This window comes from Branchiostoma lanceolatum, chromosome 8 (genome assembly GCF_035083965.1).
Source record: "Branchiostoma lanceolatum isolate klBraLanc5 chromosome 8, klBraLanc5.hap2, whole genome shotgun sequence".
Lineage (NCBI taxonomy): Eukaryota > Metazoa > Chordata > Leptocardii > Amphioxiformes > Branchiostomatidae > Branchiostoma > Branchiostoma lanceolatum.
Window position 1 is genome coordinate 4,815,374 of NC_089729.1, and position 13,739 is coordinate 4,829,112.

The 13,739-nt window shown below is 41.3% G+C and overlaps 1 protein-coding gene across 1 annotated transcript; it reads left to right on the forward strand.

Moving 5' to 3' along the window:
• The first annotated feature begins 1,357 nt into the window (after positions 1-1,357).
• LOC136439731 (4-aminobutyrate aminotransferase, mitochondrial-like) lies at positions 1,358-13,714 on the forward strand. Its single transcript, XM_066435289.1, has 15 exons — positions 1,358-2,074; positions 4,085-4,191; positions 4,507-4,536; positions 4,751-4,868; positions 5,208-5,257; positions 5,381-5,461; positions 6,343-6,435; positions 6,863-6,925; positions 7,405-7,468; positions 7,783-7,931; positions 8,523-8,660; positions 10,346-10,513; positions 11,004-11,150; positions 11,775-11,886; positions 12,627-13,714. The coding sequence occupies exons 1-15, from the start codon at positions 2,023-2,025 to the stop codon at positions 12,752-12,754; spliced, it is 1,500 nt and encodes a 499-aa protein (XP_066291386.1). The 5' UTR covers positions 1,358-2,022; the 3' UTR covers positions 12,755-13,714.
• The last annotated feature ends 25 nt before the right edge of the window (positions 13,715-13,739 follow it).

Genomic DNA, 13,739 nt, shown 5'->3' on the forward strand with positions numbered 1-13,739 from the left:
ACGTGTATTTTCCCGCCGCCATATTGTTAACCAGAATCCTGTTGTCAAGCAGACGACAAAGGTTTGTGAGGAACACTTTTTTGTCTAAATGCTGCGTGTGATAGTGGACTGAGGAAGATATTTTCCTCAAAGTTTGCTCCTAACACAACAAGGAACACATGGACATAGTAGTATTACCATTGCTACGGCATCCAGCTAACTTACCATGAATAATGTAACGTTACACGTTGCCCGATGATGACGATGGGCCGACTTTGAGTGAAGTTCTACCGACTCAACACACGGGTTGTTCCCGAACTGGCCTGATGTGTGCGGTACGGCCGTTTTTTCGTGTATTTTTTTTACTTGGACACGTCTATATCCATAGCACTCTCCTCAAGCCAAGGATGGAACGAATAGCTGCTGTATAAAATGTGATTAGCGGTAAGATATTCAAGACGAATCTTCTCTCCCGAATTAATGTGCCCCCCTGTCCGACAACACTGTCATTGTGCGTGCGGCGGACGGTAGTTTCAAGTTGAAATATTATGGTGTCAGCACGACTAGAGACAAAATCTACCATATATATGATTAGTGCAAAGATAGTACATGATACTGACAGAATTATAGAAAAAAAGGATGGTTTATTGTTCTGCTAGATTGATTTCAGTCAACCATTATCGGAAAAATCCCGAATTTATGTTACCCAACGTTACATGGACAAAAGTAGGGCACTCCTTTTGTACAAATAATTGAAAGGTTTTCAAAATAGTGCTGTGACTAGAATATGAATCTGATACCTGTTGACTGAAATTATTGTGTCATGATTATGGTGATATAAAGTACGTCGGTGATAACATAGTCATTAGCGTTACAGCTATAACGTTGATTGTTGTTATTGCAAGCATCGTGTACAGCACATTGCATTACATCATCACCTGCATCATGTGATTCTGTTCAGTAGTTTGATGATATGTTTTGTGGGCAAATCTTAAATACTGTGTTTGAAAGATGATGAAAAATGCTGAGATAGCAGTAAATGCCAGGGTTCCTCTCTATAGCGATGTTGACAAGTGATTTTCAGCAGCATTTAAACGTTCTGTTCACAGTGGCAGCAATATATCTCTGTCTCTGTGCATTAAAGGAAGGAGCCTCTTGGCTGGGCTTTGTACAGTTATTTCCAGAAAGAAAGTTTTGGTATAGATATTGGCCATTTCAAACTCTATGCACGGACTTTTAAATATTGATTTATCTATTCGTTACCACACAAAGATGTTTGATTTGCACTGAAGGACAAGGCTCAAATTGAAGTAAAATGTGATGCTGATTTTGCTCTTCTTACGAAGCCCATTAATTGTCCGAGACAACTAACAATACCTGTAGTGGATGGTGGTATTGTTTATAGAATGGTAATACATGTAGAAGCCTGCTGTGATGTACCCGCTGGAAATATTCAAGCGCCACGCAACTTTAAAGGCCGTGCACATCTCAATTTCCAGTCCGATTCCCCACAAGCTAGGCAACATCAATGCGATTTTCATGCTCGCAACCGGTTTTAGCCGGATCCTTGCGGAATATGCATCCGATAGGACGAAGGGGCGCCATTAGTAAGACGGCCCGGCAGAATGAGGAAGACAAGTGTAATGGGTGGATGAACACGTATCTGTTACACAACCGGTGACATTACCGCTGAACTGTTGCGACAGGTTGTTGTGTAACTGCGTGTAGGGTGCATTACGGCGTGACTGCGAGGCCCGGGGAAGGCGATTCAGCACCAAGGACAGGCGGTAACCAAAGGTGATTCACGCGTGTTCTGTAACGTTACCATAAGTAATGCTGACACCCCGCTTTTCAAGTTAGTATTTTGGTTTAGAATAAGAAGGAATCGCTCGACACAGACGGATCGCAGTCGATGTAGGGGGCCAGTTCGGGGTTTGATCAAGACTGCCACACTCAGCTAGCGCGATCTCTTCAGCACTCACGACTCCGGAAGTAGACTCGGTGCCCACGCTTCTCTCGCAGGCGTCTCGCGCAAGACTTGATATGTGGTCAGTCAAGACTGTAGGGCGTCTGGGGAGACTCCATCAGCTGCCTTGTAAGTACCCTCTCTTGATTCACCATATTCCCATTATTGTATCAACATCAATGTTTTACACTGCACTTACTGTTCCTTTCTTATGAACTATCTGAAGTAGTGACTTCATAGTTGTAGCAACCGAATATCTTGACCCTCTCCAATGCCATGTGCTATGATAGTTTTGAAATGTCCCGGAATCCAATCGCTTGTCTACCGAAAACACAGTGTAACTATTCATATTCTTCGACATCCCTGTTGTTGACTTGGTATGTAAACATATGAGCAGTAGTCTGTGTACGGTTGACAATATTGATGCATATCTAAATGGTACGTTCCACGATACGTTATTAATCTTAAATGCCGTGTGTTTGTTGACATGGCACATAGTCTGTCGGGTGTAACGACGTATAACAAAAGTGCATCCTGGGTATAACATTAAACATGACGTCATCTTTTTATATAGGTGTAATGTTTGCAAGTTAGATTATTATTCAGAGAATGTGAAATTTGCTTTGCGCTATTTCTTGTCAAATGAAATTCAGGAATGCATATTTTAAGGCGTTTAAACTTCATCATTTTGTCAGTGTTGTTATTTTATTCTGTGAATTTGAGTAAACCGAGGAATACATGTACATACATGAACATAAACACAATATACTGCTGTACAGACCTAGCACCATGAAATGTTTTATGTAACTCTTAGAATCATAGACATTGGAAAATAACCGCATAAAAATATCAATGAAGTACCTTTACGACCACCCCATCACAGTCACTTACTGAATGAAAGCTTTTCTCGCTAAAAAAAACGTTAAGAGTTTTAAGTATACCACTTGCAGTCCTTTTCATGCCATTGTCATACGTAGATACAGCTTAAAAGGCTCGCACAAAGCACGTCATCTAGAATCCCCCGATCGCTGGCCTGAATGCTAAACAGTTTAAAAGTGTAGCGTAGTCAGTCTGGGCCCTTTCCAGCCCCCGGATTACGCCCATCCTCTCGGTTTCACCACGATATCAATTCGCATTTTCCGTGTAGCGACACGGCTGCCGTTAGATCTAGAATTCATGACATTTCTAAAGGTTCCTGCTTCAGCGTGACGCGGCATGGGTAATGGTAGATCATGCTGTTTTGAACTGTAAAGACATTTTTGGAATATTAGATCAATGTTTCGAGACTTGTGATTTATCTTGAATAGAAATAGCTGTTTCGTAGCCATGGAAACACACGAGGCGAGTTCTGAAATAGATATCTAGCCAATAAGTAGATATCTTGCCATCCAGTCGTAACAGCTACACAATATTCGTTTATGCGATTTCACTTTGCAACAAAATTCACACATTAACGCATTTCAGCGCTACTATCGCTCAAGGGCTACCTTTCAGGCAGCACTTTGATTGATGTTGACCTTTAGTGTTCATGACAGCTTCGTGAAAAATTTCGTCCTCTGGTTGGATTTAAGGACTTGTCATGGTTCAAATCATTTGACAGACAGATCTGTCCATTGACATGACATTTCCAATACACAGGTCCCCACAGAGCCAACAGAAAGGTAGACTCTGAGGAATGTCTTCAACTTACCCAAAATATTCTGTTTGTTCGAACAATCACAATGTAATATGTCTATGATGTAGCCATCTTAGAAAAGGAGCGTAATATGTTGTATGCTGCAAGTGTGCAAGATTCTTTCCAGGATTCTTCTATACCGTGGCCAGCCTAGAAATTCTCAGCATTTACCCGTCTCTTGTACTAACTTATCAGTTCTCAAAGTTTTGAAGTCAGTCTATTATCGAGCAAGTTTAAACTGGACGTGATCTCTTGATAACAGCTAATAGTATCTGTGAGAAAATGAAGAGACAGAAACACCATCCGAAATGTGTAGGCCCCAATGTAACACCTCTTGTCACGTCACAGTTGGTTACCAACAATTATAAAACATCCTCTCTGATAGTCACAGGGCTTTGGTGACCTTTTGAATCTCTAGATGCTGTTACACATGTTGGGTGATAGAATGCCTTCTATGATTCCAGTTTTGGGGAGGTGCCTGTCCAATGTAGCCCGCCGCAAGCTGCTTCCCGACCATTACGACTACGATCGACCAATCGTAAAGACAGAAATCCCGGGACCACGCTCAAAGGTGCGTCGTGAAAAGAACTCCATGTCAGTGAACGATCGCCTAGATTATAGTAACGGCCGATCAGCTCATCAGTCTAACTGTAACGTTACGTTCCATCTTTGCATGCTACCGGAGCAAGATATTGGAAAGACTATTTTATCAGTAATGGCTTTGAAAATCCCAGCTAAAGGTTATCGTTTCGGGGAAACAGAAATAGAAACCAAAATGGAGGAAAAGGAACATTGTCATTGACAGACTGAACGAGTAAAAACGTCAGAATGAATGACATTGGCCATATAGATTACCAACGATATCTCCATCTTGTCTTATCTGTAGGCTTTGCTGACGGACTTGGACAAGATACAGGTTTGTTTAAACTTTAAGCGTGACAGACATGTTTTTTGCTCCCATAGGTTCTTGTGCATGTGTATTGAGCTTACTTGAAACGATACAATTTCACTTTAGCATTACCTATGTAAGCAGTTGTACTTTTTGGTCATGAGTAGGTATGAAAAAGTTTTTAAAGAGATAGGCTATCCAATTGCTACTGCTGACTGTTTGTTTATTTGTTTGTCGACAGAATACCGAAGCTGTGCAGTTCTTCTGTGACTATGAGCGCAGCAAAGGGAACTGGCTGATGGATGCAGATGGCAACAGGCTGTTGGACATCTACACACAAATCTCGTCTCTGCCTTTGGGTGAATAATGAATATGTAAATCTAAGTGTGTAAGTCATTGATCCATAGAGTTGAAGTTCTTGTGGCTTATACATTCCTTCAATGATTGTAAAAGCCCATTCCCATCCCATACCGCACACTCTTGTATTAGGTAGATGAGCCTTATGGAACTGTAGTTATGTACCAGTATGCCATACTTTGTACCTTGTACAATTGTTGTGCAATAGAGTTATTTGCTATTACATTAGTCGAAAAGATCTCCAGTTCTAGTGTGGGTATTGAACTGTTAATGATAGTTGTCTAGTTTGTTGGTGAAAGACAAAAAGTGTGTTAGATTAAAGGCACTTTTGTTTTTCATAGGCTACAACCACCCAGCACTGGTGAATGCCCTACGTGATCTAAACAATCTCGTGAGTATATACAAAACATGTGCATACATATATCGAAGCTCATAATACAACGTTGTCATAATGCTCTGTGTTTTTATAAACATCATGCACAGTAACATACATCACAAGTTTGCTTTATCACAGAGCACCTTTATAAACCGGCCGTCGCTAGGAACCCTCCCACCTCTGGACTTTCCAGACAAGATGGGGAAAGTGCTAATGAGAGTAAGTCTGTGTAGCCTCCATAGCAGGCTCTGAACCGGCCTTTTTGGGGGCTAAATAATACACCTTTTGCAGCCAGCCCGTAACTACAGTATCAGCCACCCCCGTAACCATTTTGCCGGCAAAATGGTTACGGGGGTGGCTGATGGTTACGGGCAGGCTGCAAAAGGTGTATTATTTAGCCCCCAAAAAGGCCGGTTCAGAGCCTGCTATGGAGGCTAAAGTCTGCGCTTGTCTGAAAGAACATTTTCATATTGTTTTTCTGTATAAACTCTTGTAATATAGCGCATATTGAAGTTTGTGTGTAAGTAGAGGACTCCCCTAGCTTTCTGAGAAATGTACTCTGTGCATGACACGATGTATGACTAATCCTGTACAAGGCTGTGCAAGACGGCACTAGGCTCTCCATTGCCCCTGAGACTGTTACTCCTTTACCGCATCCTTCATGACTAATCTTGAAGATGTTGAGAAACGTATAAAATTAAGAACACAGTATGTTAGACAAGACAGACCGACTCGAGGAATAGAGACGAGAGAACATGTAAGTGTGGAATAAAGATCGTTTCTCGGCCACGGCAACAACTGGAGTCTGTCTTCACTTTCCATCGAAGAACCTCTCTCTGCTATTCCTTACACTCTGGCATCTGGCAATCAGGCTAGTGCGATTACACCATTATGCGCAAGCATCAAGAAAATGTCTTCGACCACCTCCTTGCTTCGACAAAGCTTCAAATTTTGACCGCCTCTTATACCAAAATGAAGACATGGGCATACATACAAATAGCGTACTTTGAGAGCAGATTTATAACGATGATCTTTCACATGTCCATTCCCTTATTCCTATAGCTGTAAGATTTTTATCATTCTATTCGCTGTGTCTACAGGTAGCACCGCCAGGACTGAAGGAAGTACAGACCATGGCGTGTGGCACATGTGCGAACGAGAACGCTTACAAAGCAGTCTTCATTTGGTATAGGGTAAATCTATACTGTTTCATATAATAATTCACCAGGTTAATTCACCAGGTTGTATTATTACAGCCAGTAGGTACCCATATATGAGTAATGAGGCTGTTGTAACGCGCTCGAGGCACCTCCTCGAACACGGGACCCCCATTTTTCGTCTCTTCCGAAAGACGGTGCAGCTCCGACAAGGATACCCTTCCGGATTCGATCCGGGGTCTCCCGGATCCAAATTGGAAACAGGAGGCTCAACTGCGAAGCCGCTACCAATTGAGCAACAGGGACATCCTGATATGGATGATTTCCTCTTATAACATCGGAACTTACAATCATATCGATCTGTTTGTCATCTTTCTCTGGGATTGCCAATTAATGTGCATACTATGTCATTCCTATGGCAAAAAACATCCGGAGATAATTTCCTGCATATTTTATTGAACAGACCAAACAACGTGGTGGAAGTATGCCGTCCAAAGAAGACTTAGAGTCATGTATGCGGGACATGGTGAGGTTACCTTCTAAGCTAATGTTATATCATACATTGTTGTAGCGTGCGTAGTCCAGTGGTTAGCGATCTTGCCTCTGGAACTAGAAGCCCGGGGTTCGATCCCAGCTTTGTCGCTCAAACGACATAACGCTGCCGGAAAGGGTCTCAGTCCTTAGGACGGGGCGTTAAGCCGTGGTCCATTGTTAATTGTGCTTGTCGAAAAGAGCTAGGGAAATTTCCCCGGTACAATGAACCTGTAAGTACTGTACATAGCGTCTGTCTTCTCTGTCACGACCAGTGGAAGATTAGCTCATCTAGATCTGTTCATTGAGTTCATTTGAGCTAAACTGGTTCGAGATCACTTTCCTTTCCTTTCCTCTATTGTTGTTGCATCCATCTCATTTGGCTAGTGGTTCGTTCTTCAAATTATTAAATCAAGTAAGCAAATGTTGCTAATCATGGTGTAACGACTGACCGACTGGGTATCTTCCACACAGCCACCGGGCAGCCCCAAGCTCTCCATCCTGTCTTTCCAAGGAGGCTTTCACGGAAGAACCTTAGGTCTGTTCGTGATGTTTTTATATACTTTTATCATCAATATAACTGTCCAATTAGCTGATGTACTTCATTTTGATAGCTAAATCCTCCGTAACTTATCATACAAAAGACGACTTAATTGTGAGACCATTTATGTCTACCTGTTAGTGTTATTTTTCATTATAATGCATTAAATTTTTCATGACGTAGTCTTGGACAATCACATCTTTGCAGATACATATTATTATCATAATCACAACCTTAAGTTGATATTTCTTGTCATAATTTTTGCCCAACAAAGTATACTTTCAAGCACTTCAAGCATGTATCAACCACAGGTTGCCTGGCCACGTCCCATTCCAAGCCGATTCAGAAGGTGGACATCCCGTCCCTGGTATGGCCGGTGGCCCCGTTCCCTCAGCTCAGGTATCCGCTCGAGCTGTACGCCGAGGAAAACAGACAGGAGGAGGAGAGGTGCCTTGATGCAGTAAGCTTTGTCTTCTAAAGTCGAGGAGGATAAACAAAAATATTCAGTCCAGTACCACAAAATGATAGCGCGATGTCTCCTGGTCATTTTTAGGTATGATGTACTAACTTCCAGATGGAACATTATGGTTCTGTTGACTTTTACGCAGATGTATGTGAATTATGCAAATATTCCCCAAATGGAAAGTAAAGCAGCATCACTTATTGTATATTCTTGGTGCCTTGATGCAGTAAGCTTTGTCTTCTATCTAAAGTCGAGGAGGATAAACAAAAAATATTCAGTCCAGTACCACAAAATGATAGCTGGATGTCTCCTGGTCATTTTTAGGTATGATGTACTAAGGTCCTGCTGGAACATTAGGGTTTTATCAAACATATGTAAATTATGCAAATATGTGTAAATTATACAAATGTATGTAACAAAAAGACAGTCACATTGACAGTCATCTTCAACCCCGTAGGACTACGACGATGCAAATATGTCACAAATAGAAAATTAACCTGTATTATATATTTCTGGGCTATATCAGTGATTGACATCAAATCAACACAGTATATGACTCTATAACAAGAGTGGCATATTTGACTCCAGGTGTGGAAGATAATTGTGGAGTCTAAGACGAGCGGTCAGCCTGTGGCGGGGATAGTCATTGAGCCCATCCAGGCGGAGGGCGGGGATCATCACGCCTCCAACACCTTCTTCAGACGACTGCAGAGGATAGCAAAAGACGTACGGATGTTTGTTTTTATTTTTACTTGCAGTAATGTTCGCGATGGCTTTATGTTCGCGGTTTTCGCGGTGACCTAGGCCTTCTTACCGCGAAAAGCCGTTCCAATGTGTGACTGTAGCGCTACTATTGCTACAAACGCGAACTTTCTCCCTACCGCAAAATTAAATCTCCGCAAATATGTCTGCATTTTCAGTAATTCCTTGTTAATGAAGTACATTTTGTTTTAGAACCTTCATTATACATGTAAACAGACTTGCGCAATGTTCTTGAAAGTGCCCTTCAACTAGACCAGAAATATGCACACCTAGCACAGGATGAAATGTTCAATAATTCATGTACATGATGTCATCTGAAATCTACGATGTTACTAAAAAAACTGTAAATGTGTCTAAACATGTTTTAAGAAGAAAGTAGGAGACTTCGAATATATGGATGGAATACAACATAATCTTCATAAGACTTAAGTTATCTAATTATTGAATAAGGCCATGTTGGGCATAGAATATGCAATCAAGTTTATTGTCATTGTTAATGTAATATAAAAATCAGAAACAATATTTCTTTTCCGAAAATAATTTCATCAGGTTAACGTTGGTAGAACATAGGATATTTGGAGTTTCTTTTAAAGGTTGAACTCCTGTTCCCTGGGAACAACCATAACCATAAACCAATGTAGATACTCCCTGCTGTCGTCTGCCAGGACTTTGAAAGCTGAATTGACCCCCAGATCACATAAACTAATTAAGAGCCATGGGGAGTCCAGCCATGTCTACAGCCAGAAAACAAAGGCCACACAAAACAGACAGATATTTGCATACTACTGACCGTTTCAGTTTGAAAAATGGTATGGAGTTGTTTTCCACTAGTTTAAAAAAAAACGTTGTGAAACCATGTAAAATGACCCAGAAAGTTACAGCAAGGCTAGATATTGCATGCAGTAATTTCTTCAAGTTTAATTTTGACGAAAGATCAACTGATACAAAGCGTTGACAAGATTTTCTCTTATTTTGAATTCAATGCAATCTTGCTCTATACTTGCCTGAGTTACAAATCTAGAAATGTCAATAATAGCATTGATAAAAGCTAGTTGGTGTCTTGCAATTGTTCTCATATAAGAAGTGCTGTCATCAATCTGTAAGACCAGAATTACTGCTACAGTTGCCATCAGACGATGTTTCCCTACAAAGCTGCTTCTCTGCCAGGTTGGGCTTTACATGTACTTTATATTCTTCCTGTGTAGAAGAAGCAGACTTATTTGATTTTTATGTGAAAAACTGAAACTGTCGTCTATTGTTTCTGCATTCTAAAGTGTATACAGTAACTACTAGTACTTGGTACTCTACTGTGCAGCCCCGGCACGGCATGCCAGACAGTGGTGGACTGAGCCCACACAGTTTACACTAGCCGAATTTATTGGGTGGTTTTATAGTGGAACCTCCCTCTTTAACGCAACCAGGTAATCTCACCTGCTGACGTTTCGGTGTCTGTCAGACACCTTCTTCAGAGCTTCTGACTGGAGTACTGCTTCTCACCGCTTCTCCAGTCAGAAGCTCTGAAGAAGGTTTCTGACAGACACCGAAACGTCAGCAGGTAAGATTACCTGGTTGTGTTAAAAGAAACTCCAAATATCCAATATTTTTTTTGTGCATAGCCATGACCTTATTCACATAATGCTGATTCGCAGAACGATGCAGCGATGATAGTGGACGAGGTCCAGACGGGAGTAGGGCTGACGGGCAGAATGTGGGCGCATGAGCACTGGGGACTGGAGGAACCTCCAGACTTCGTCACCTTCGCTAAGAAGATGCTTATCGGTGGATATTACTACAAGGAGGAGTTCCGGCCACAGGGGGTATGCATGGCCAACTTCTCCTTTAAGCTCCTTTAAAACCAGTGTCGCATGACTTCCTATATGGCCACAACTTTGTTAAACATTATAGTAGATATCTGGAAACTTATGGCCTCTCCAAGATTGCTTTTGTTTCAACTATATAGATATCCGTGAATAATTTCATCAGGTTGGCGAATGACAATAACTGCCATGATGAAGATGGCTGACAGCTGTCGAAACGTCGGATCTTATAAAATGCTTGGTTGTGAATAAAAGAACCTTGCTATATAGATATCATTTCACATATTCTGACACATGCGAATGTTGTTGTTTTTGTATGCCTGACAGTGATCGTTTCACTTAACATATTGCAGTAGCTAGTGTTGCGGTGTAGTTTTGCCGAAAACAGAGGAGAGATGGTTTTACCCTTACTTTGTCAATAAAATGCAAAGTACGATTTTAAAGTCTATACCAAAGATTTGATTCTCCTGATCATATCTGCCTGCTCCAGGGTTACCGCATCATAAACACGTGGGTGGGCGACCCCGCCAAACTGGTCCTCCTGGAGGCCGTCATCCGGGTGATTGAAGAGGACCGACTGTTGGACAACATGCGGGAGACTGGTCAAGTTCTGATGGAGGGGCTGCGGACACTGGAGGTAGGGTTTCAATCATTAGATAGAATGCAACAATCGTCATAAATCTCCCTCTAGCTTGTCCCCCAACGACTAGGAGATGTAGAGACCCGGGTAGGTAGGTAGGCAAGCAATCATTTGCAGACCATCGCGGGCAGGAACAACTACTATAGGCTCTCGTTCTTCCCTCGGACCATCAAAGAGTGGAACGAACTTGAGCCTGGTGTAGCGGAGGCGGGGTCCCTCTCCCAGTTCAAAACTGAACTGGGGAAGACCTTGCTGCATTGAGCCACCCCTACACGTCCTTGTATATATGTAAATAAATGTATTACTAACTCACTAAATTCACTCGTCCTGTCCTTTGCACACACAAATTCAGTTGTTTATGTTCCTTAGCGCCTTTCCTTCATTTCCCCTTTGTTTTATTTGTACAGGGCACTTGTGTCGTATCTAACCCATGCGCAACTGCTGATTATCTCAGATATGAGGCTAAGCAGTAAAGAAGAAGAATCATTATCACTAAAGGTATCTAAATCGTTGTTCCTGGATGTTGCTGTGCTTCTATCACCAGAAGCACATTACAGTTTAACAAGGTGGAAACGAGTTAACATGATGAACTAACCGAATTTCATTTGGACTGCTGCTCAGAACAAATATCCGGACATCTTGGACGGTACCCGTGGACAGGGCAGCTTCTGTGCGGTCGACTGTCCCACGGAGGCGGTCAGAAACACGGTCATTCGGGCTCTCAGAAACAAAGGTAGGATGGCAAGTTTTTTATCCAAATCATTTTCTATCCAAATCTACACTAAAATGCTGTATTTTACGGGTGTTGCTACACTAACATGTACAATTATTTTCATATTTGAAAAAAATATCTAAAAAATTGAAGAAAAAAAACTTAGCGGCCCTTGGTGGATGCCAATGAGCAGTTGTTTGTACATTGGCGCACCGGATCCGCCGTGTGTTTTTGCACACTTTTTGACAGATCAGCCGAAGTGGCTTGGTGGGCGTCACTCCACCGTCAGGGAAGGTCGTGCAAAGTACCTTTCCCAAGGGCACAACGTCGGGGCATGGCATGTCCGCCTCATAGTGAGCATATATGAATAGATTTAGTCAATGTTACATATTTTGACCGAAGTGTGCATACAGCAATGTTACTCATGAAGACATGACCGGTAACTTACAAGAAACTGTGTGAATGTTGTTTGAATTTCAGTGATCTCTTATGTATGTATTTTGCTTTCTTCAATTATCTATTGATATGATCTCACATTGATATGCAAATTCAAATCCTGATTTCTACTTGATCTTATTTCATTATGTTTCGTTATTAGTACATTATGTTATCTAGTTATTTTATGTTATCTAATTTTATGTAACAAATTTGTTTGGGGGTTTTCCCCCCAGGGCTCTTTGAAAACCGCCTGCTGGCGACAAGATTTTCCCTGGTGAAATAGAAATAAACAAACAAACAAGAAACATGGTGCATTTATACAGGAGTCCAAGCAGGTGGTTGCGGAGAACGGACCATCAGGTGCCGACCTGCACTCATCTTCCAGCCGCATCACGCGGAGATGTTCCTGGACATCTTCAACAGCGTCCTGGCTCAGGGTAACATCCGATGAAGGGAGCAGGATGTTCTACTGTAGATGACTAAGTGTCAAATTCTGAGAAAGTCACAACCACCTTAATCAAACAGTGCAAAAAAAAAAGAATAGGGATACGTTTCCTGGCATGAAACATGAAATATTATAATTTTTGTGCTGGTTGCAGAACCATAAATGTTGAGTATGCGTCACAAGAGGTAGAGTGACATATAGATTGTCCTAGTTACCGCAGTACATTTGTATGTCATAGCGGTTCAAACAGTCGACTAAAAGGGTAACGTACATGTAAGCCTAAACGTGTAGGCGGGCAGGTTTAAGCTGTATTGTACGCATCGTTTTTTTTTTCTCGCTGTTTAAAAACAGTTATAGGGATTTGGAACAGTACTTAGTTCATAACACAAGCTGTCCCGTAATGTATGATAACTGTTGATACAAAAATTCTTTTTCTGTAAAATTCTTTTAAAGAATTACATATAAAAAAGATGGCCTTCTAAACCACAGTTGTGCCAACCTCTGTATCAGCAAATACATACATCTGTATGTTAACTCCTTAAGTACAAGATATATACATGAAATATCTACCAAACCATCAAGTTGAATTGTTCGTACAATTTGTACACGTAAGTGCCATATCACTAAGTGAATAATAGGACTGTACGTATTGACGTATCAATAACGAGTGCGAAACGGGGACTGCGAGATGCATATCTAATGTAGAATAAGATGTATGCGTATTTAATTTTTATTTGAATATTGTGCCAAGACAGAAAAGTATATGATTATGTACACTATGTGTACTAACACATTTTGTTATTGTACCCATTACGACAACTTTCACAAATCATATGTAGAATATGTAGCACAAAGCCGTGAAAGTGATATAACTACTAGAATGATATTCGTGTAAATCATAACCAGTGAAGACCATGTAGTGTGTGATATAATTATATGCTATGGGTATTCCATTGCAGCCATCTACAGCACTCTACATCCATTTTTGCAT